This window comes from Harpegnathos saltator, unplaced genomic scaffold, assembly GCF_003227715.2.
Source record: "Harpegnathos saltator strain DR-91 unplaced genomic scaffold, Hsal_v8.6 scaffold770, whole genome shotgun sequence".
Lineage (NCBI taxonomy): Eukaryota > Metazoa > Arthropoda > Insecta > Hymenoptera > Formicidae > Harpegnathos > Harpegnathos saltator.
Window position 1 is genome coordinate 1 of NW_020230616.1, and position 23,888 is coordinate 23,888.

The 23,888-nt window shown below is 33.1% G+C and overlaps 4 protein-coding genes and 1 long non-coding RNA gene across 6 annotated transcripts; 2 read left to right on the forward strand and 3 right to left on the reverse strand.

The window, feature by feature from the left end:
• The first annotated feature begins 36 nt into the window (after positions 1-36).
• Positions 37-979, forward strand: LOC112590271 (40S ribosomal protein S28-like). The gene is made up of 2 exons (XM_025306215.1): positions 37-308; positions 946-979. Exon 1 carries the CDS (start codon positions 71-73, stop codon positions 260-262), a length of 192 nt encoding a protein of 63 aa, XP_025162000.1. The 5' UTR covers positions 37-70; the 3' UTR covers positions 263-308; positions 946-979.
• Positions 980-1,131: 152 nt separating this feature from the next.
• Positions 1,132-4,035, forward strand: LOC112590268 (uncharacterized). Its single transcript, XM_025306214.1, has 6 exons — positions 1,132-1,167; positions 1,407-1,592; positions 3,088-3,199; positions 3,373-3,588; positions 3,667-3,749; positions 3,850-4,035. The coding sequence occupies exons 1-6, from the start codon at positions 1,132-1,134 to the stop codon at positions 4,018-4,020; spliced, it is 804 nt and encodes a 267-aa protein (XP_025161999.1). The 3' UTR covers positions 4,021-4,035.
• Positions 4,036-4,476: 441 nt separating this feature from the next.
• Positions 4,477-5,301, reverse strand: LOC112590258 (putative nuclease HARBI1). The gene is made up of 2 exons (XM_025306205.1): positions 5,256-5,301; positions 4,477-4,919 (listed from the first exon to the last, which is right to left on the reverse strand). Exons 1-2 carry the CDS (start codon positions 5,299-5,301, stop codon positions 4,477-4,479), a joined length of 489 nt encoding a protein of 162 aa, XP_025161990.1.
• On the reverse strand, positions 4,691-6,404 carry LOC112590259 (putative nuclease HARBI1). The gene is made up of 6 exons (XM_025306206.1): positions 6,394-6,404; positions 6,145-6,160; positions 5,970-6,086; positions 5,485-5,814; positions 5,256-5,398; positions 4,691-4,919 (listed from the first exon to the last, which is right to left on the reverse strand). The coding sequence occupies exons 1-5, from the start codon at positions 6,402-6,404 to the stop codon at positions 5,372-5,374; spliced, it is 501 nt and encodes a 166-aa protein (XP_025161991.1). The 3' UTR covers positions 4,691-4,919; positions 5,256-5,371.
• An 8,532-nt stretch (positions 6,405-14,936) lies between these two features.
• LOC112590269 (uncharacterized) lies at positions 14,937-17,704 on the reverse strand. 2 transcript variants are annotated; one of them, XR_003114084.1, is made up of 3 exons: positions 17,499-17,704; positions 15,240-15,442; positions 14,937-15,120 (listed from the first exon to the last, which is right to left on the reverse strand). It is a non-coding gene; the product is annotated as an uncharacterized LOC112590269 (long non-coding RNA). The 2 variants fall into 2 exon arrangements; XR_003114085.1 differs by lacking the exon at positions 17,499-17,704 and adding an exon at positions 16,600-16,649.
• Positions 17,705-23,888: the final 6,184 nt, after the last annotated feature.

Consider the following 23,888-nt stretch of genomic DNA (forward strand, 5'->3'; position numbering starts at 1 on the left):
GGATATGAGTATAATCATGTCACAGTTTGGGGGGAAAATTCGTAGGTTGGTATTTCACGTGGAAAAGGTTATGGATAAGTCAGTTGATTTGAAACTTATTATGAAGATCCTGGGCCGCACAGACTCACAAGGACAATTCAGACGAGTGAAAATAGAGTTCCGGCAAATAAAATCGACAAATTATCAAAACATGAAAGGTCCGGTACGTGAAGGTGATCTTTTAACCTTGTTTGAATCTGAGTTTGAGGCAAAAAGATTCTAATAACCAGAGCAGCAATTTTGATTGACGTAGAAAAAATCATTGCCAGGTAATTTGAATTTGATAAGGTTATTGTCTTGAACAATACTCGAAAGATCTTAGCTGTCACTTATTATTTATTAAAAAGTTATTAACAAAAGAAGTTTTGTTTGACTGTTATTTGATTTTTCCTTTTTTAATAAAACCTTCCTTTCCTTTTTTAATAAAACAAGTAGCAAGAAGGTTAGAGATAACTACAGCAAAGTATAAAAGTGCAAGAGAGTTATGAAAATATTTTATTGTTAATTGTACAAAAGACAAGAATCTTGGATGAAACCAATTGTTAGATTATCTAAGTCTCTTGTACTTTGTTGTAACTACCACAAATCTCCTTATTAAATTGTGTATTTATTTTTTTATAAATATAATTTTACATAAATTAATTATAAATTTATTTAAAAATATTATTTCATGACAGCAGCATTTTAATAAGTCTGTTCGTTTTCGGCTGCACTACTGAATCGATACTATAAGTTACAGGTGAGACAAATATAAGTTTATATATAAGTTTATATATAAGTGATATATCTTATTGTAATAACTTAAGCGCAATGACTTCTATATCGCAGTAAGTATGCAAAATTTTAATAAAATAAATCAATTTCAGGTATAATCTATTACACGTATGCTAATAATTTTTTTTTCAGACAAAATGGAACAGGGATTAAGAAGAGGCAGGCGAAAGCAACGTCAGCACAAATAGATTATATGGTGGGACTATTTTGTACAGCATCCACATGTAGCAACATGCAAATTCCAAACTCTACACGGGAACGCAGATTTAAGAGGGTCATGGGAGCAATTAGTCGCTCACTTAAATACTATGGGAAGAAATGGGGAAGTCAAAAGATATAAAGTCATGGAAATCGGTAAGTCAATAATATTTAAATATTATGTGTAACATGCCAGCAAACACAATGTTAGATGTAACGTACATGTTAGTTGTAATTTCCTAATCAACAATATAATTGTTATATGACATATATGTTATGTAACAGTTATATTGTTGAGCAGGAAATTACAACCAACATGTATTATACGTTACATCTAATATTGTGTTTGCTGGGATGTAACTACGTTGGATATATTTTCGTAATACATGCTTTAGACATGGCGAGATAATAAAACAGCAGTTTCCCAAAAAGTTGCTAAAATCCGTGCTAATAAAGTTACGACAGGGAACATTGGTGGTCCTCCTATCACACTGACGGATCGAGAAAAAAAGATTTTAGGCCTTATAGGACTAAATTATGTGGAAGGTGTACAATGTCCTGATTCATTTCCAGAGGAACAGGTAGTGAAAAAGTTTTAAATATAACTGTAATCATTTTTCTAATATAAAATATTAGGTGTAGTAAAAAGAAATCCATTATTTTTGCATGAAATTGAAGGCTTTAATTACCATAGTTTAGAATGATCCGATTTAGGTCAAATATGCGCCGTTTTGTTCGATAACTTGTTGCCATTTGGAAGTAATTTCATTATGCCTCTCTCATAGAAGCCCTCGTCCCTATTGGCAAAAAATTGAGACAGTCGATTTTCGCAAGCCTCTCTTGAATCGAATTTTTCACCAGCAAAATTGTTCGCCATGGACAGAAACAGATGGTAATCACTTGGTGCCAGGTCCGGACTATAAGGTAGATGCATAAGAACCTCCCAACCAAGCTCCCGGAGCTTCTGGTGAGTCACTATCGATGTGTGTGGCCTGGCGTTGTCCTGATGGAACACAATTCCTCTCCTATTGGCCAAAGCTGGCCGCTTCTGGGCGATTGCTTCCTTCAGACGGTCCAATTGTTGACAGTACAGTTCCGAGTTAAGAGTTTTGTCGTAGGAGAGCAGCTCATAGTAGATAATTCCCTGCCAATCCACCAAATATACAGCAAAACCTTCCTGGCCGTCAATCCTGGCTTGGCCACCGTTTCCGCCGGCTCACCGCGATTCGACCACGACCGTTTTCGCTTGACGTTGTCGTAAGTGATCCACTTTTCATCACCAGTGACCAACCGCTTCAGAAATGGGTCGATTTTGTTGCGATTCAGCAGCGATTCGCAGATGGAAATTCGGTCCATGAGGTTTATTTTCGTTAACTCGTGTGGTACCCATACATCGAGCTTCTTTTTGTATCCAGCCTTATTCAAATGGTTCCAAACGGTTTTTTGTGCAATCTTTAGCTCTTGGGCAATCGAAACAGTGCTTACATAACGGTCGGACTCGACAATGTCCATGATTTTATCGATATTTTCGACAATTGACCTTCCAGTGCGTGGTGCATCTTTGACATCGAAATTACCGGAACGGAATCGACGAAACCAAAATTGCGCCTGATTGGTTGTTACAGTATCAGGACCATAAACACTATTCACATTTTCAGCCGCCTGGCTTGCGTTTTCGCCTTTATCGAAGAAAAACTGTAAAATATAGCGTATTTTCTCTTTGCTAGTGTCCATCTTCGACGCGCGCTCAAACAAAACTGTGTCAACTAGTCACAAAACTGTCAGAAAAGTCTTTTTAGTACGAAATCTCATCTTTCTAACGCCATCTAGTAGAACCCGATCGGACTTATATAACGCGAAATACAGATAACTAAAGCCATCTATTGGAAAAATAATGGATTTCTTTTTACTACACCTGATATATCTAATATAGAACATTTTTATTAAAATATATTTAGAAACTTCTTATTTCATCATACTTAAAAATTTGAAATCTTTTTTGTTTGTGATGCACATAAAAATAATATTGAGTACATGTTTATTAAACAGTATTTGCTTTTTAAATGTTTATTTCAGGGAGAAGCAATGCATTTGCTTACTGCAGGGGACGAAAGAATTTTAAATGATATTCCAGAGTCATTAACATTAAGAAATAACGAGATTATAGAACATGACGTTAATTATACAGGTAATGGTAGGTAATTATACAGGTAGGTAATGGTAGGTAATTATACAGGTAATTATACAGGTAGGATTTTTTCTGAATACATTGTAAATGTCTCGATAAATTATATGAATGTGTTAATCAATATTGCTCTGAAAATGTATAAATGCAGCACTCCTTACACTTTTTTATTTCAGATTATGAAGTGCTACATGATATGGGAAATGTTATTGAAGAAGGGTCATCTTTCAATAATATTCAAACACACTCACAAATTCAAAATGTGGAGACTGCAGAATGTCATCGTGAAATAACAGAACCACCATCCGCTATTCAAATTGATGATCCACAACGGCTCACAACTGTAACGCAAAGTTCGAGCAAGAAGCGAAAAAGACCACAAATTACAAGGAGTAAGTATTGCTATTGATATATACCTATTTTTTTATAACAGCTCAGTTTATATACGTAATATTTTCTTTCTTTGTAAGACAGTGAACGGTTGGGTATACAACTGCACAATGCCAGAGAAGATTTTGCGATCCTAGCCGAACGCCAAATTTCATGTATGGAGGTAAGATCTATCTGTCATTCTCAGAATATAATTTCTTTGGAAGAAACGTGTTATTAACTCAATGCTTTAAACGTACTTTTTTTTATGTTTATTTTTACAGATGTTTGCAAAGGCAATGCAACAAATTGCGGATAATGAAAAAGAGCGAAATGAATGTCTACGTGCCTTTATAGAAGCAGAAAGAAGTAGAGAGACAACATATTCCGAATTATTAATAATAATCAAAGATTGTGTTGAAGTATTAAAAAAAAAAAATCTTTCACATAACTAGTCCGTATTTTGATCAGTATTTTATTCTTTTCTTTTAATTTACTATTATTTTTTCTTTATTACATTTATAGTTTATAGACAATAAGGGTTTTAGTTTAAGGACAATAAAGTTTTTATACTGTTTGCAGAAAGATGTTTATTTCAATAATATAAAATTTTAATATGAAAATAAAGCTTTAATATATTTAATATTATATAAAACTATTTTATAAAAAACATTATATAAGATAATGTAAAATTTTAATATAATTCATTTTTTTTAACTTTAATATACATGTTCTTTTTTTCGTTAAAATTGTTATCCTTTACGCACACATATTTATATAAATATTTGTAATTGAATTCAGACGATGAAACATTTATTCTGAGTCACAAAATGTTTATGGCTTCGAAAGCCATTCGGAATCAATATTCTCATTTAAAGCGTCAAACAATAGGGGATAAGTAAAAAAAACATTTAATCATTTTCAGCACGCTCTTCATCTTGTGCATCTCGATAATTAGGAAATCTTTTTCTCATAATTTGGCGTTGTATTCTTTGAGCTAAAGCGCGCGGTCCTCTTTGATGTAGATCTTCGTTATCAATGAGCCCAGCATTTTCATATTCACCATTATCAGCAGTTATTGGTGCTTCCAATTCTTCAACAGGCAAACGGTGTTGAATTCTTATATTATGCAGTACTGCACATGCATTAACTATTTTTGCAGCAAATGCTGGCCTATACATCAGTACACGCTGATAGGAAAGACATCTCCATACAGATTTGAAGACACCAAAAAAACGTTCAACAACGTTTCTTGCCTTACAGAGCTGTTGCGTATAATGAAATTGTCGGGTATTTTCAGGAAAATCGACCAATGGTGTCATGAGCCACGGTTCCAAAGGGTATCCAGCATCGCCTAATGAAAAATATTAATATTGTTACGAATATGTTGTTACTGAATATTTCGGGAAATAAATAAAAAGTTAAAATTACATGAAATCTTAATTATTCAAAAACAATGAAAAAATCTTGTTTTTCTTTCTTGTGTACCAAACGTTATTTAGTATTATACGACCGACGTGTGACGGTCGAACAAGGCGTCGATGTGAGCACACGGCTGTCACACAGAATATTCAGTATTTATAAAAATATACAAGATCTTATTACAGTTTTTTATTTTCTTTTGCAAAGTTCTTCGAAGTTCTTATTTTCATAAGGACTGAAGGTTCATAAGGACTAAAGGTTCACTCACCGATCAGCCAAGTTTTCCGTTCTCCTCGATTATAATGAAATTCCATTGCTCGACGAATTGGTGATGTACTCCAGATGTATGAGTCGTTTCGTGCACCTGGATATCGTGGATTGATGTTAAGCAGCTTCATCTGGATCAACAATCTGAAAGTATAATTAAATAATGCTACAATTAGACAAAAGTTTTGCAGGAAAACCAATTTATGTACTTCCTAAGTGATTAAACTTACCGCTTGCACATTCAAAGAATGGTGACCGTGATGATTAATGAACGCCTCTTCATTTTCATGAGGGGCTATAATATGAATAAAAGTACAGTCTATAGCAGCGATAGCACCTTCGAATGGGTAAATAGCAGCGGAGAATTTTGCACGCGCTTGCTGTCGATCTTCTTCGGTCATCGGGAATTTTACCCATCTACGCAGCAAGCGCCGATTAATCGCTTCAGTTACGGCATGGAGGCAACGGCTTGTTGTTGATTGGCTAACAATCCATTGGAATTGATTGCCAACGCTTCTTTGATAGCTGCCTTGCGCATAAAATTGTATGGCTATCAACACCTGTATTTAATGTTTCAAGATTATGTTTCAATATTATAAATTAAATATTATAAATTATTATAGTTTTGTTCCAATGTTACCTTTATTTCTGGCACTAAGCCAGTAAGTCGTTCATTCTGTAAATCAACCCTTAATGCAGTTGCAATGTCGATTACCAGTTCAGGAGTAAGGCGAAAATAGTCAATGAATTCATCTCGTGGGATGTGAAAAGGGTTTTGAGCATCTCTCAGCTGCCTTCTTGCCACACGCCGTTCGACGCACTCTTTCAACCACTAATCCTAATTCCCATGCCAAATACTCAAGGGCCATGTCCTCTTCAAATAAATCAACTTTTAATATACATAAGCTTAAATGCCAAATATGTCGATTTTATGGAAATAAAAATTCTTACGAGTATATAAATAAAAAAATCGAAAGGAAAAGAGCAAATTCATATTAACTTAATACAACGTTCAAAACATTATATAAGAATTAAGATGTAAATATACATTACTTTCTGAAAATCAATTATTATAAACAACGTCAATTTTTACTCACCGAGTTCCTTAAGTGTTAATTTTTCTTTTAATATATGTTTACGATGTATACATGTGAAGACCTTCTTAAATGAACACCCTCATCACTTCGACACTTCAGACGCTTCTAAACATTTTTAACCTTTAACTTATGGTTTGTTCTTTTTAGCTGCTGAATTGGTGCAATAAGTTAGAGTGAGGAAAATGTACTTGTCTCACTCTAACTTATTACACCAGATCAGCAGTACAGTTAAAATGAACAGACCACTACTGTCGTTATGTGATCGTTACGCGTACCGAGGGGTATCGAACCATGCGTTATGATAGCGACATATAACGACATCATACCGACGATTTTCGTTATGAATAGCGACAATAGTCGTTATCATTCGCGTACAAAATTGCATTTGACGTTATAGTGTTGTAACGTTATATAACGAACCGACAATTGTCGTTATGAGCACATAACGACGGCATAACGAGTTACAGAATCCCGCTACAGCTGTCTTCCAGGCTCCAGTGTAATTTTCCGTGCTTCTTGCGCGAGTGCCTTATCTTAGATTATATTGTTCAGTGGATACTAAATATCAGTTATATTAACATTATAATTCCAGTGGATACTAAGTAACAATTACATTAAGTAACTAAGTACTAAGTAACAGTTACATTAATATTATAATTTTTCACTCAACTATGTAACTGTTACATAATATTTGTATTAGACTCATATTAGACTACAGATTGAGAATTACTATCAGATCAATTAAAATAACCACGATTTAGATTATCTAATTTACTCGATTGCAATTCTCAATGCATAGTATAATATGGGCGCTATAATACCTTAAAAAAGATACGATACTGAGACTTTCACTCAAACAGGGAGCTCCTACGTCATCTCACGCATGCGCTGTAGCGTCGCAATATATTGCACCTGACAGCACTGCCGAGGTGACGGGCTGAGGTTCGATCCCTGCTATATGGTTTTTTTATTCTGTAAGCATAAAAATGAAACAGAAAACATTCATAAATAATAAAACTGCGATTCTTAAATATATTAGTGTTTATTAAATATATTATTAATGATTTAAATTGCAAAAAGACCGTAAATCTTATCTATAAAATATATAGTGTATGAGAAAATTTTTATATACTAATTGCAATGGAAATAGGAATAAAGATATTGTTATGAAATATATAGGAATGCTATTAACCCTTTGCGGTCGATGCCGCCACAGTGGCGGCATTCGCAAGTCGTCGTAGAAGTCGATGTCGCCAGGCTAGCATTCATGATCGTCTGGCGTGCGGCACGGCAAATGAGGCTAGCGATAATGAAAGAAAACTCCCGATGATAGATTCAAATGTGTAGATCAACTTACAGATATCCATGTTTATCGATCTCTTCGAAATCGGCCGATCGCAAAGAGTTAAACTAGTATGAGATAATTTTTCGTAATCTTATATCGTATATATAAAATATTTATTTCTGTTACAACTCTCTATGTTGTATTGAAGTCGTGTTGTGTTGAAGTTGTCTTGTGTCTTTATCTCTTCTGACAATCCCCCTCCAAAAACTTCCTTTGTGTCATTCTAAACGATCGTTAAGAATGACGAAATGATTCGAGTGTCGGAACAGTCGTCAGTAGAGCAAGCAGCAGTGTGCGTTTACTAGTGATACAGAGCAATTCGGTGATTATATTTAAATTATATATATCATAACAATGTTAGAGAATCCTTCAATAAGCAAAATAGTTGTAGAAATAGATGTAGAATAGCTAGAAGAAAGATCTTTTGAAAATGAAGATTTTAAAGGTGAATTCACTAATGCTTTCGTATATGCGAATTCTATTTACGAGAATAATGAATTATTATCGAAAAATCCTCCAGCGAAAATATAATATATTTTTACTCCTATTTCCATTGCAATTATTATATAAGAATTTTCTTATACACTATATATTTTATAGATAAGATTTACGGCTTTTTTGCAATTTAAATTATTAATAATATATTTAACAAACACTAATACATTTAAGAAACGCAGTTTTATTATTTATTAATGTTTTCTATTTCATTTTTATGCTTACAGAATTAAAAAAACCATACAGCAGGGATCAAACCTCAGCCGTCAGTTCGGTAGTCCATTACCTTCGCTGCTGCGCTACGCTGCTTCATTGAATACCCTTCTTACTAACTCGTACACTTTGTTAGCTCTTTTCTTTAGACCGTTTTTTCTTTAAAACGAAGAGGTATTACCGCGGCATATAACGTATGCTATTACCATGAGTTATCAGTAGTCAAGTACTATTAACTCTGTAAGTTTCGTTCCAAACCGTTTCCCGGTCGATGCGTCCTCCCCTTGTAAACTGCGCATTCTCTCAAATTTCAAAAGTGGGGATATAGCTAGAAGTAGAAAAGTAAACACTCTGTTTTTGTGCGTTCTCTCTCGTACACTCTCGATGGAAGAGGAATAGGGGAGGCAGTTGCTAACCTGTACACTGTATTGCATCGATTCGTTCCGCGAGAGGGGAAACGGAGGTCCCCCTCTCTGGCATGCTATTGTGCGCCAGCTCTCGGCGGCCGGCCGCCCGAGCGCTCAACTTATCGACGACTTTACCGACACTGCAATGGTAACACGAGCAGCGAAAGAATAGTTGTTGCGTCGATAAAGATATGTATGTGAGAAAGCGGGAGAATATAAAGTCTGCCACTTTTATTTGGAGAACTTTTGTCACAATGTAAATCGTGTTATTTTTTACGTAATAATATTAAATAAACATAGAAAAAAATTGTATACCGTCACACATACGCGATATTGGATCTAAGTGAGAGATTGGTGCAGTGCATATATGTGACGTTGATTGCAAGCAAATTGAATTTTTGATTAATCAAATAATTATGCGCACATACGGAAGTGTTCCTTTGTTAATATTTGGGTGGTTCTGAAAAGAGCCGTTTGATGTTTGGTTCTGAAAAGAACCGTTTTAATAATCTATCCAATGCCCTTGGCGTGCAACAACTTGTTGGAGACGTGCATGGAATTGTGCAAATTCCAGAAAATTTGAGGCTCCCGTCTAAGATCCTCTCATGCGTTCTTCGCGTGTGCAACCAAAGTTGTTATATTTCTCTCATGAGCTCTCATGAGCAGGATTTTACATCTTTTCCCCGTATGTTTTCTATTTAACTGAGATCCGCAGATTTCACGGGCCAATTGAGAACTTCATGCACTGTTATCTTGAAATAATCGAATTGTCGGCATATCGTCGTCTGCATAGATTCTGCGGATGCAGTAACGTATCGGCAACATCTTTTATCTCGCTACGCCGACGTGCTTGTTTCGTATCATTACATTTCGCGCTCTTTCAAAAACAAAAGAAGAGCAAAGATATATAGGACTGCGAAAGGAAAACAATTGCCGAAATGCATTTGTTTTTATCATTGCTGTTTCTTCTAACAGTCGTGTCCTATTGCGTATCTTTATATGTGATCATGGAACATATATTTACTGAAGTCGACCGTGGACGCATTATTGGGATGTGGGAGTGTGGTGCAACAAATGAAGAGATCGCACGTCGCATTCCATGTTTCGAAAGAACAGTGCGGAAGTGGATTGAACGGTGGCAAGCAGAAGGAAAGGAGGGCCTTGTCGACAGAAGAAAATATAATAGGGGAGTTCGCGTATCAACCGAGGAGGAAGACGCACTTTTGGCAGAGGCGAACAACAATCCTTTTCTTTCTTTGTCGCAAAGTGTACATCAACTGGATTTGCCGTTTTCGGCATATACTGCGCGATGTCGACTAAATGACGCCGAGATATATTGTTATCGTCCTACTCGGAAGATACCACTGACCGAAACACATCGCGATAATCGTGTAGCATTCGCTCTAGAGCAAATAAACACCGTTTTGCCAGAAGATTGGGAGCGTACTATTTGGACGGACGAAAAAGTATTTTGTTCATCGGTGGATCAACAGCAGTTCGTATGGAGACCGTTTGATTCTCTCCGTCTAAATCCAAAATATGTTATTCCTCGCGATCGGAGTGGACGTATCACTTATGGTATGTGGGGTTGGATTAGTGCACATGACCCAGGTGAACTAGTGTCCAAGTGTCGCCACATATGGATGCCCTCGAATACGTAGATATTCTGAAGAACGTTTTACTCCCTAGCGTTCGCAGAATCTACGCAGAAGAGGATATGCCGACAATTCGTCTAGTTCAGAACAATAGCGCTGTTCATATCTCTCGTATCGTTCAAGAGTGGTTTGCACAACACCCAGAGCTTGAAGTTCCCAACTGGCCAGCGAAATCCCCAGATCTTATTTTAATAGAAAATGTTTGGGCAATAATTGTAAATTCATGGGATCCTGGTCATGAGAGAACAAGAGCTGCTCTAATTGTACACGCGAGGAACGCATGGGAGGATCTTATACGGGAGCTTCAATTTTTCTGGAATTTGCACAATTCCATCGACGCACGTCTCCAACAAGTTGCACGCCAAGGGCATTGGACAGATTATTAAAACGGTTCTTTTCAGAACCAAACATCAAACGGTTTTTTTCAGAGCCACCCAAATGTTAACAAAGGAACACTTCCGTATGTGCGCATAATTATTTGATTAATCAAAAATTCAATTTGCTTGCAATCAACGTCACATATATGCACTGCACCAATCTCTCACTTAGATCCAATATCGCGTATGTGTGACGGTATACAATTTTTTTCTATGTTTATTTAATATTATTACGTAAAAAATAACACGATTTACATTGTGACAAAAGTTCTCCAAATAAAAGTGGCAGACTTTATATTCTCCCGCTTTCTCACATACATATCTTTATCGACGCAACAACTATTCTTTCGCTGCTCGTGTTACCATTGCAGTGTCGGTAAAGTCGTCGATAAGTTGAGCGCTCGGGCGGCCGGCCGCCGAGAGCTGGCGCACAATAGCATGCCAGAGAGGGGGACCTCTATTTCCCCTCTCGCGGAACGAATCGATGCAATACAGTGTACTCTAGGCGGCCCATGGACATAGGAATAAGGGGACGAAGCCTATTCAGCGGGGGGTGAAGCTGTCGTGAGGGACGAGGTAAGCGATCACGTGGTACCTTTGGTGCCGCATTGGTGATTGGCTGTAATTTGTGAAGGTAGAATGCCCAGTGTGAAGTTGTACAGCAGTACAGGAGTGACAGTATTTAAGAAATATTAGAAGTATATACACATATAATGCCCCAGTGCATTGTAAAACAGTGTAAAAATCGCACAATAAGCCGCCCAGTACTAGGAAATGAAAGAATGGAAAGAAACCATAATATCTCACACAGCATTGCAATATTGCAGCAATATTGAAGCAATATTATAATATCGTAGCAATATTACAAAATCATAAGATTATTATAGAGTGTCCCATTTTAATCCGGCCGGCTGAATAAAATTCGAGGATATTTTCCAGAAAAAAATGTCAGACAAATGTTGCTCAGTTCTAAGGGAGACATTCGATGCCATCAACAATTTTGACCTCGGGTGAAGGGTTCAAGGTCATTCAAGGTCAACTTTTTTTTCTTAAATGGGAACCCCTATTTTTCACATCGGCAATCGATTCTACGTAAAAAAAAAATGAAACTTTTGTCTGAAGCATTTTTTTTTATAATGCAAACTAATTTCACTTATTCAGTCTCCAAAATTGAAATTTTCAAACTTTCTGAATTTTTTACTCTAGAATAGTGGGGTTGGGGGGAAATTGCAGAAGACAAAAAGTTCTTGGAATGCTGCAAGGAATTCACTCGAATTTTCGCATAGTTGATCGTGCACTTTTTTCCGCCAATGTTTGGAAAAAATCTTTTATCCTATCATGTCCAGTACCCTCGGCATGCGAAAATTCGAGTGAATTCCTTGCAGCATTCCAAGAACTCTTTGTCTTCTGCAATTTCCCCCCAAACCCCACCATTCTCGAGTAAAAAATTCGAAAAGTTTGAAAATTTCAATTTTGGAGACTGAATAAGTGAAATTAGTTTGCATTATAAAAAAAAATGCTTCAGACAAAAGTTTCATTTTTTTATGCAGAATCGATTGCCGATGTGAAAAATAGGGGTTCCCATTTAAGAAAAAAAAGTTGACCTTGAATGACCTTGAACCCTTCACCCGAGGTCAAAATTGTTGATGGCATCGAATGTCCCCGTTAGAACTGAGCAACATTTGTCTGACATTTTTTTCTGGAAAATATCCTCGAATTTTATTCAGCCGGTCGGATTAAAATGGGACACCCTGTATAATATTCCAGCAATATTATCACAATATTACAGAGTGATATATCAGATTACAACATCACTGGAATATTACTGCAATGTTACAATGTGACTATCGTATGGCAACATAGTGACAATATTACAACAATATTGCGAGATGATAAATCTCATTGCAATATCACAGGAATATTGCCGCTATATTCCAGCATGATAGACCGCTACGTAATATTTCTGATTATCGCCATAATACTGCAGTGTGAAACAATTTATATACAGGGTGTCCCATTTTAATGTCACATCACAAATATCTCAGAAACACTGCGTTAAATCAAAAAATATTTCAGACAAAAGTTGTTTGGCTTGAAGGAGGACAAGAAAGCATTTTGTTTATAAATGGCGCCACTTTTGAGATATTCACTGACAATCAATTTTCATAAATGGAAATCTGAATTTTTTGTTATATTTTCTTTTTCTATCAATTAATTTGAATAATTTTTGTCTGAAACATTTTTTTATTTGGTTAATATTTTTTGAGATATTTAAGGAAAACTTGGTAACTTTTTCAACATTTAACTTACGATATCTCGCTAACTATTCGTCGAAAGAAAAAATAGTATTAGACTTTTTTACTTTACTTACTATCAAGAATATATTATTATAATAATGCTTTAACTTTTATTAACTTATCGACCTTTGGAAATTTCAAAATTATTAAATTAACAAAAGTTAGGGCACTATTATTGATAATGATGGCAATAATATATTCTTGATATTAAATAAAGTAAAAAAGTCTAATACTATTTTTTTCTGTCGACGAGTAGTTAGCGAGATATCGTAAGATAAATGTTGAAAAAGTTACAAAGTTTTCCTTAAATATCTCAAAAAATATTAAACAAATAAAAAATGTTTTAGATAAAAGTTGTTCAAATTAATTGGTAGAAAAAGAAGATATAATAAAAAGTTGGGATTTTCATTTATAAAAATGGATGGTCAGTGAATATCTTGAAAGTGGCGCCATCTATTACCAAAATGCTATCGCTGTCTTATGTCCCCCTTCAAGTCAAACAACTTTTGTCTGAAACATTTTTTTATTTAACGCAGTGTTTCTAAAGCGTGGTCTACAGTGACCGTAAGCAATAAGAAGAAAGCATGAAGTAAGAAATGGACCAACCACAGTTGATTATTTTTATATCGACTGTGATTGGTTTATTTCTTACCGCTTACGCTTACTTCTTACAGCTTAAGGCTATCACACGTAGAAAAATTTTAACCGTAACCGTAAGGTTGTAAGAAAACTGACCAATCACAGTCGATCCTTTCTCTTGTGACATTATAATAATCGACTGTGATTGGTCAGTTTTCTTACAACCTTACGGTTACGGTTAAAATTTTTCTACGTGTGATGGCCTTTACTGCCATTGTAGACCACGCTTGAGATATTTTTGCGAGATTTATGCCTAGGACATTAAGTATTTTTGCAATATTGCTGTGATATTTATGCAATATTTCAGTAATATTCCTGCAATATTGCAGCAACATTTAAGAAATATTGTAGCAACATTCCTGCACGATTGCAATAATATTTCGGCAATATTTTGCAATTTTTCTGCAGTATTGTGGCTATATTTCATAGGTATTCCTGCAAGATTGTGGCGATATTTCAACAACATTGTGGCAATAATCCTGTGATATTGTGACAATATTCTTACAACATCATAACAATATTCCCGCAATATTTCTGCGAGACCTATGCCTAGGACATTAAATATTTCTGCAATATTGTTGTCATATTTATGCAATATTTTAGTAACATTCCTGCAACATTTCTGTAATATTCCTGCAATATTGCGATGCTATGTGGGATATCACCGGTAAGAAAAATCATATTCTATTTTTCATATAAAAACACAATATATATTAATCTCAGTAATAGTTCTAAAACTCTAATGTAAACTGATAAACAATATAAAAAAAAGGTCAAGGAGAGTATTCCGTTATTCGGGCGAAAAAATATTTAACTCAAATAAATCAATGTGGTTGCTTCTGATAATATATATTATACTATTATATAAGACTAACAATATAATATAAATTTATACGTGTAATTTATTAATTAGATTTCCAAAGAACGAAAAATCAAAACAATTATGGTGCGATATGCTTCACTTGACTGCAGAATCGGTTCCAGTTGGAGCAAAAATTTGTTCAGCACATTTCGCTGAAGAAGCATTTCAAATTTCATCAACTGGGATGAGAAAACTTCGACCAAATTAATGCGCTACCATGTACAGGTATCAAATAGATATAATAGAGATTCTTTATTTTTATACTGTAATCACTATAACATACTTCATATCGTATCTTATAAATATATCTTTTGTTTACTTATGTATATAGTACATGTGGTTGCTGATGTAATTAATATAGTTCCTGATGCAGTTCCTAATGCAGATATTTCACATAATACAAATATTGCATCAAGTTCTGTATGTAATATGATTACGACAACACATAGAGGTACATCTCCTATTCCTGGACACAGTAACTGTAAGGAATATTTAATATTATTTTATAATATTTACTATATTTTATATTGTAATTTTATAATATTTAAACTTTATTTTATAATATATACAAAAAGTTTATACAATTAAAATTCTTTACACATGATATTAAAACTGTTGTAGTTGTGGATAATTCGACAAGCGTTTCACCAAATAAGATATTTAATTCTCCGGAAAAGAAACGTCTGCGAAAACAGCTAGAAAGTACAAAAAATCTGTACCAGAGAAAAAATTAAATATTTGCAACAAAAGGTTTGGCGAAAGGAATCACAGATCGTTTCTCTGAACGCAATTCTGAAGTTGCTGAAAGAAAAAAACTTATTAGGAGCTGAAGAAATTGACTTATTACAAGACATAGGTGGGGGTCATTCTAAAATATTAAACAACTGCGTAAATGTAGAGGAAACTCTGTACCTAAACAATATGATAAACAACTAAAGGCATTTGCTTTAACACTTCATTATTATTCACCAAGAGCATATGAATATGTACGCCAAGAATTTAATAACTGCTTACCACACTATAAAACAATATCTAAATGGTATCAAAATATTGAAGGAAAGCCTGGCATTATGTTAGAAGCTATAAATGCTATTAAACAACGAGCAGCTAATGTTGAATATCAATTGTTTGGGTCACTAGTTTTTGATGAAATAGCTATTCATCAACATTTAGAGTATGACGGTCAAAAATATAATGGATACGTTGATATGGGTGACAATATAATTAGTGCTGACACGACTCTCGCAAAAGAGGCATTAGTGTTTATCGTTGTGTGCATAAATAGTGCATGGAAAGTTCCAGTGGCTTATTTCTTAGTTGACAAAATTATTGCTGAACAAAAACAGAATCTAGTTTTACAATGCATTTCTTCTTTGCATTATGCTGGTATGCAGATTGTGTGTTACTTGTGATGGCACAGCTACTAACTTTGCTACGATGCAACAATTAGGATGTAAGTTTAATAATATTTTTGGTTTGCAGACAACTTTCCAGCATCCAGTAAAGAAGGAACCAATAATTCGATATGCTAAACTCGAAAAGTATGAAACAAACCGGTTTTAAAAAAGCATTATGCTTCAATAATATTAAAGAATTTTCAGATAAATTCGAAATTTGCAAAACAGATATTACATCTTTGAAAACTATTAACGGAGACTTTCTATATCAAAATCGCAGGAAAACTGGATTTCTTGGATTTTTTATATGTATTAACAGTGCACAATTTTTATTTAAAACTTTACTTCAAGATACGAATGTACTAAAATATATTCCATTTTATAAATTAAACCAAGATCATATAGAGCTTTTATTTAGTTGTATTAGATCAAAGGGAGGTGGAAACAATAATCCTACAACTCGTCAATTTAAAACTGCAATGAAAAAATTATTGGTACATTGTCAACTTAGAAATGTTTCCACTGGAAATTGCGTTGCCTTAAAAAATATTTCTATCTTACACATTTTATCTTTTCATTCGAATGTTAATTCAGAAAATATTATTCAATGGTCTTCTGGATTACAACGTCTTAAAGATGATATAGTTATTGAGGATGACGTTTACGATCATGATTATATACCAGATGTTAAATATTTATCTGAATTTTCAAGAGACATGACTGTATATATCGCTGGATATGTTGTCATGCAATTACAAAGTACTATTTTATGTAACTATTGTATAGACGCATTAAAATCGAATCAAAGGATATATAGTGACAGTTTGATTGCTTATAAAGATAAAGGCAAATTAACATATCTAATAATGTATTAAAAGTTTGCCATACTTGCGAAAAAATAATTAGAAATGCATTGTGAAAGTGGCGGGATCTATATGAAGAAGCACTTTACTGCTGAATATTTGACAATTAAAGCTTTAATACATTTTATTGGATATAAATTATTTGTAACTTTAGAAAACCATACTTCCGAACAAAATGCAGTTGACAATCATATTGTTCATTTGATGCGCGCAATATGTAATAAATATATTAAAATTAGATTGCACTTTATTGCACAACAAACTATTAATGCTTCAATAAGTATGCGGCATGTTTATAATAAATTAATTCTATTTAAAGGACAATAATATGTATACATATTATATGAAAACATTTCAATTATTTCATTTTAAAATTGTGCATAACATTTATTTATTTACTTATTTATGACATTTCAATGACATGCATTCATATGACAATTTTAATATTTTCATGTATGATTTGATATATAAATAAAAATTGATATATAAATAAAACAATCTGTATCTCTGTTTTGCTTAAAATATTTTACAGATAAATAACTGTTTTGCTTAAAATATTTTACAGATAAATAATTGTAAACAAACTACATTTATTACCTCTATATTTCATGTATTTATGCTTTATAACCAATCACTACTTTATAATTACTTTGAATGCGATCCATTAGATACTGTAAACATTTTGAAACGCCCAAAGGAAAATCATGATTGGTCTATAAAGCGCTTCAAATCATTTGCAACATTTAATGGATCGCACTCTTTATAACCAATCATCTATGCGGCACCAATGTACTACGTGATCACTTTACCTCGTCCCTCACAACGGCTTCATTCCCCTCGTCCATATTGAGGGTTTATGCTGGTTTATGCTTCGTCCCCTTATTCCTATGTCCATGAGGCGGCTTAAGGAGATCCTGGAGCGGCGACCGAACTCCAACCTTTGACTATATAACTATGGACTGCTAGCAATGATTTTGGGCATCTATAAACATCTGCAGCGCTGCCAGTACCAAACACAGCTATTATTAGAACTCGCACTTTTCATTCCTGTTTTACCATTAAAAAGATACTTATTTGCGATCATGAATTTATAAGGAAAGGAAAATATAAAGAGCACATAAAATATGCTGTATATAATAAAAATTACATTAGTTATATAGTTTATGTTATGAAAATCTTTTTTATACAATAACAATTAGTATTTATATATAAATAAAAATAAAAATATATATGTTAAACATAGCATCACATAATATATATATATATGTTAAACATAACATAAATAAAAATAGAACTTTGTTATTAATGTAAAAAAAAACGTAACATTTTCCATATTTGTTAAGATATTACTGACCTTTGAATAAAATAATTTTTGTAAACTGATGTCTGATGTACTCAATATTTTGGCTCATTAATTTCCTTTCATAATTCATAAGAATCTGTATATAACATTCTATAATTAATTTAATTAAATAATATTTGTGATTTTCGAAAACGTCTAACTCATTAACGTGGTTGTTAAAATTTATAAATACCTTATCCATATCAATATTACGTATTGTTTTTATAATTATTTCTTGGCATGCATTTTTCTTATACAAATTATTCTGTAATTTATAAAAATTAAAAACTTTATCAGCGGCAACAATGAGTTTATATGTATCTTCTCGTGGATAATGTAAATTATCTTTTTCCACAGCTTTTTCTTTCTATAAATGTAGACTTCATAACTGTACATTCGTTAAAAAGATAAAGGCATGTTTCGCAAGTAATCTTTTTTAATAATTTTCGTTCGACAAAGCCTGACATATAAATGATAGCATGTTCTTTGCCTTCAATATTATTAATAGAATCAGATATCATTAAATTTTCTTCTTCATCACTATCACAAACATCATTAATATTAGCAACATTTGAATGTGCTACAGATTTTCGTGATGATATTGTAAGTATATTTGTTGTGTCTTGTGCAATGCAATTGGCTGCTGCAGAAGATTTCACTTCATTATGATGGAGTAGTCGCTTAAAAGCTGCGATGAATTGTATAGCATTCGGATTATTATTAAATCCCCCCATGGATCGAATACAAGAAAATAAAATCTCCAAGTTGTCTTGCGAAAATTTATAAGTCATTATGTAATTCATTTTATTTTTTTCAACATATTCTCTATAGATATTTTCGAAACTTTCCATATTATTAATCAGTCCTAAGAAACTCGTTTTGCTTTTGATTTGTAGAATATTCATCTTATCATTTATATTTTTTTTATAATTCTCTGTAGAAACTTTGATTTTAATATTCGACAAATATAATTTTGCTTCTGTGAAAAATGAGATTACATTATTAAATGTTTGTGGACTCAATGGCTGTTTATACCCATAAGAATATAAACTGCGAGAATTAAAAATATCAAAAATATCGTTCATAATCATAATAAATTGAACTGTAGCTGAGCTGCCAACGAAGTCTTTCATATTATCTTCTTCCAACTGCTATAAAGCAATTGCAACACTTTTGCTCAATGTTTGTACTGCTAACTTAACATTCATTTTATTCTTTTGCCACTGAATATGTTTCCTTGTTAATTTATTTGCTAAATGAAAATGATATTCTTCTTGATATTTAAGTAATTTAACGATAAAGTCCCAATTAATTTCGTTACCATTAATATCATATAATATACCTTTACTGGCAAAAACATTTCTTACTAATTTATACATATAAACTGCATCCAAAATAATAAAAATTTTTTTATCTGAGTTAAAAGGATGAAAAAAATATGATTTGTTGACAAAAACATTAGCACCAAGTTGTTGTGACATTGAAATATTTGCTGCCAACCCATCAAAAGTTAAAGCAACAATCGTGATTCCACTAGGGACAAGAAAGTCTAATACTTTCCTGGTTATCTCTGCTCGTTCTTGTGTAGTAAGAGAATCTATTAAGAAGTATGCTACAGGAATTTTCCATCTTGCGTTCACGCCATTTATTAAATACACTAACGCTCCTTTGGCAAACGGTAATTCTTCTGGTTCATGAATACAACTTCCATAGTCAATATATCCTATAAACTTTCTCGCCGAATGATCCCACTGAACTTGTTTGCGAATAGCCATTTCATCCATCATTAAACATCCATATAATTGTTTGCCTTCATTTTCAGCTGCTTGACTTTTTATTTTCAAAATTTGTAATGATTCTATGGAAAATCCTGGAGAGCCATCAGTACTGCTATACCATGATCGAATAGTGGATGATGCAGGCAATTTATTCATAAAAGTTTGTCGAACATAGCAATATGCCTTAGGACTGTAAAAGTGCAAGGTTAATGCAAACGCTCTCAGTTGCAGGGGATACTTTCCTTTAACCTTACCACCTTGTATCTGCTTAATGATATTATCATCTAATGATATTATCATCAGAAATCTGCTAATGATATTATCATCAGAAATCTGCTAATGATATTATCATCAGAATAATTATATCTGCTAATGATATTATCATCAGAATACTCTGAAAAATGCACATTTTTTATTATTAGCAATAACAAAAATACATATATATATATATAATACATGTGTATAAGACAAATAATATGTATATAAAGAAAATGTCTTGTATATGTTACATATATACTGCAATTTAACTAAAGATAAAATATATTTTCAACATATTTCTATACAAATATCACACACACAAACCTGATTTCTTATGATCAGCTTAATGAGTTTTATATAAAAATAACTTTATATTATAGATTAGGTCTTTTTTACTTATATGCATCCTATTGTTGATGCTTTTTAAATATAATGAGAAATGCTCCCTGATATATGTTGATTCTACATAGGTTCATCCACACGGGAGCGTCCCAGATGCGCACAGAATAAATCGGACATAGTAACAATCGGACACCAGTAACTATCGGACACAGTGACAATCGAACACAGTAACAATCGGACACAGTAACAATCGGACACAGTGACAATCGGACACAGTAACTATTGGACACAGTACCCACAGTACAGATAACCAAATATGTTTGAGTAAATTTTGTCAAGTACTTGACCACAAATTTTACTGACAAAATGACATCAAATTTGGTGTAATATCTGCTAAATAAAATGTTGTTGGCAAATTGTCAGCAAACATAAGACAAAGTTTACTAACAAAAAATGACGGCAAATTGATACCAAAAACCGAACAAAGTTTGTACGGTAGTTTGACGCCAAATTGGCATCAAAAACCGAGCAAAGCTTGCACAACGCACTTTGATGCCAAATTAGCACAAAAAACCAGACAAGGTTTCCACGGCGGAGTTTGACGCCAAATTGACACCAAAAACCGAGCAAAGCTTGCGCTTTGCGCACATATAGACAATACAAAACATATTTATAAATCAAAGTGAAGTCGTGTAGTGTGAAGCATCGCTGATTCCCAATCTAAAGTCCTGAGTTCGAGCCCGGCCAGAGAACGATAAAGTGAATTTTTCAAATAAAATATAAGTGATATCGTGCGTGCGCGGGGATTAAATAGTACTTAACTGAGAAAATTCAAACAAAATCATTCATAATATTTCAAAAGCGACGCAAATAAAATAGGAATAATAATAAATAGAATTCAACTTTACAAAAATGACAGGATATGTTATATGGTAGTAAATATATTTTACTTTAAAAAGATATGTTTATATTTAATAATAAATTTAGATGCATTTAATTGCAAAAAACATTTTCTTTAAATAAATAAATTACTTGTTTATTTAAAAAATGCATATATAGTTATATGCAAACTAACTGTTTATATAATTAAAAAAGTTAATTTTTTTAGTACATTTTTCTCTGTATTTGAAAATATAATTTTTATGTAAATCACTATTTTATTCTAATAATAATAATAATAAAATAGAAAATCATTCAAATTAATAAATTATTATTCTTGGATTGGATTTTAATGTTAATTTGCTCTCAGTGTCGAGCAAGTCTTGCTCAATATTTGGCGTCAATTTGACGTCAAACTGTACCGTACAAGCCTTGCTCGATATTTGGCGTCAATTTGGCGTCAAACTGTGCCANTGTGAAGTTTGTACAGCAGTACAGGAGTGACAGTATTTAAGAAATATTAGAAGTATATACACATATAATGCCCCAGTGCATTGTAAAACAGTGTAAAATCGCACAATAAGCCGCCCAGTACTAGGAAATGAAAGAATGGAAAGAAACCAATAATATCTCACACAGCATTGCAATATGCAGCAATATGAAGCAATATTATAATATCGTAGCAATATTACAAAATCATAAGATTATTATAGAGTGTCCATTTTAAATCCGGCCGGCTGAATAAAATTCGAGGATATTTTCCAGAAAAAAATGTCAGACAAAATGTTGCTCAGTTCTAAGGGAGACATTCGATGCCATCAACAATTTTGACCTCAGGTGAAGGGTTCAAGGTCATTCAAGGTCAACTTTTTTTTCTTAAATGGGACCCTATTTTTCACATCGGCAATCGATTCTACGTAAAAAAAAAATGAAACTTTTTGTCTGAAGCATTTTTTTTTATAATGCAAACTAATTTCACTTATTCAGTCTCCAAAATTGAAATTTTCAAACTTTCTGAATTTTTTACTCTAGAATAGTGGGGTTGGGGGAAATTGCAGAAGACAAAAAGTTCTTTGGAATGCTGCAAGGAATTCACTCGAATTTTCGCATAGTTGATCGGTGCACTTTTTTCCGCCAATGTTTGGAAAAAATCTTTTTATCCTATCATGTCCAGTACCCTCGGCATGCGAAAATTCGAGTGAATTCCTTGCAGCATTCCAAGAACTCTTTGTCTTCTGCAATTTCCCCCCAAACCCCACCATTCTCGAGTAAAAAATTCGAAAAGTTTGAAAATTTCAATTTTGGAGACTGAATAAGTGAAATTAGTTTGCATTATAAAAAAAATGCTTCAGACAAAAGTTTCATTTTTTTATGCAGAATCGATTGCCGATGTGAAAAATAGGGGTTCCCATTTAAGAAAAAAAAGTTGACCTTGAATGACCTTGAACCCTTCACCCGAGGTCAAAATTGTTGATGGCATCGAATGTCCCCGTTAGAACTGAGCAACATTTGTCTGACATTTTTTTCTGGAAAATATCCTCGAATTTTATTCAGCCGGTCGGATTAAAATGGGACACCCTGTATAATATTCCAGCAATATTATCACAATATTACAGAGTGATATATCAGATTACAACATCACTGGAATATTACTGCAATGTTACAAATGTGACTATCGTATGGCAACATAGTGACAATATTACAACAATATTGCGAGATGATAAATCTCATTGCAATATCACAGGAATATTGCCGCTATATTCCAGCATGATAGACCGCTACGTAATATTTCTGATTATCGCCATAATACTGCAGTGTGAAACAATTTATATACAGGGTGTCCCATTTTTAATGTCACATCACAAATATCTCAGAAACACTGCGTTAAATCAAAAAATATTTCAGACAAAAGTTGTTTGGCTTGAAGGAGGACAAGAAAGCATTTTGTTTATAAATGGCGCCACTTTTGAGATATTCACTGACAATCAATTTTCATAAATGGAAATCTGAATTTTTTGTTATATTTTCTTTTTCTATCAATTAATTTGAATAATTTTTGTCTGAAACATTTTTTTATTTGGTTAATATTTTTTGAGATATTTAAGGAAAACTTGGTAACTTTTTCAACATTTAACTTACGATATCTCGCTAACTATTCGTCGAAAGAAAAAATAGTATTAGACTTTTTTACTTTACTTACTATCAAGAATATATTATTATAATAATGCTTTAACTTTTATTAACTTATCGACCTTTGGAAATTTCAAAATTATTAAATTAACAAAAGTTAGGGCACTATTATTGATAATGATGGCAATAATATATTCTTGATATTAAATAAAGTAAAAAAGTCTAATACTATTTTTTTCTGTCGACGAGTAGTTAGCG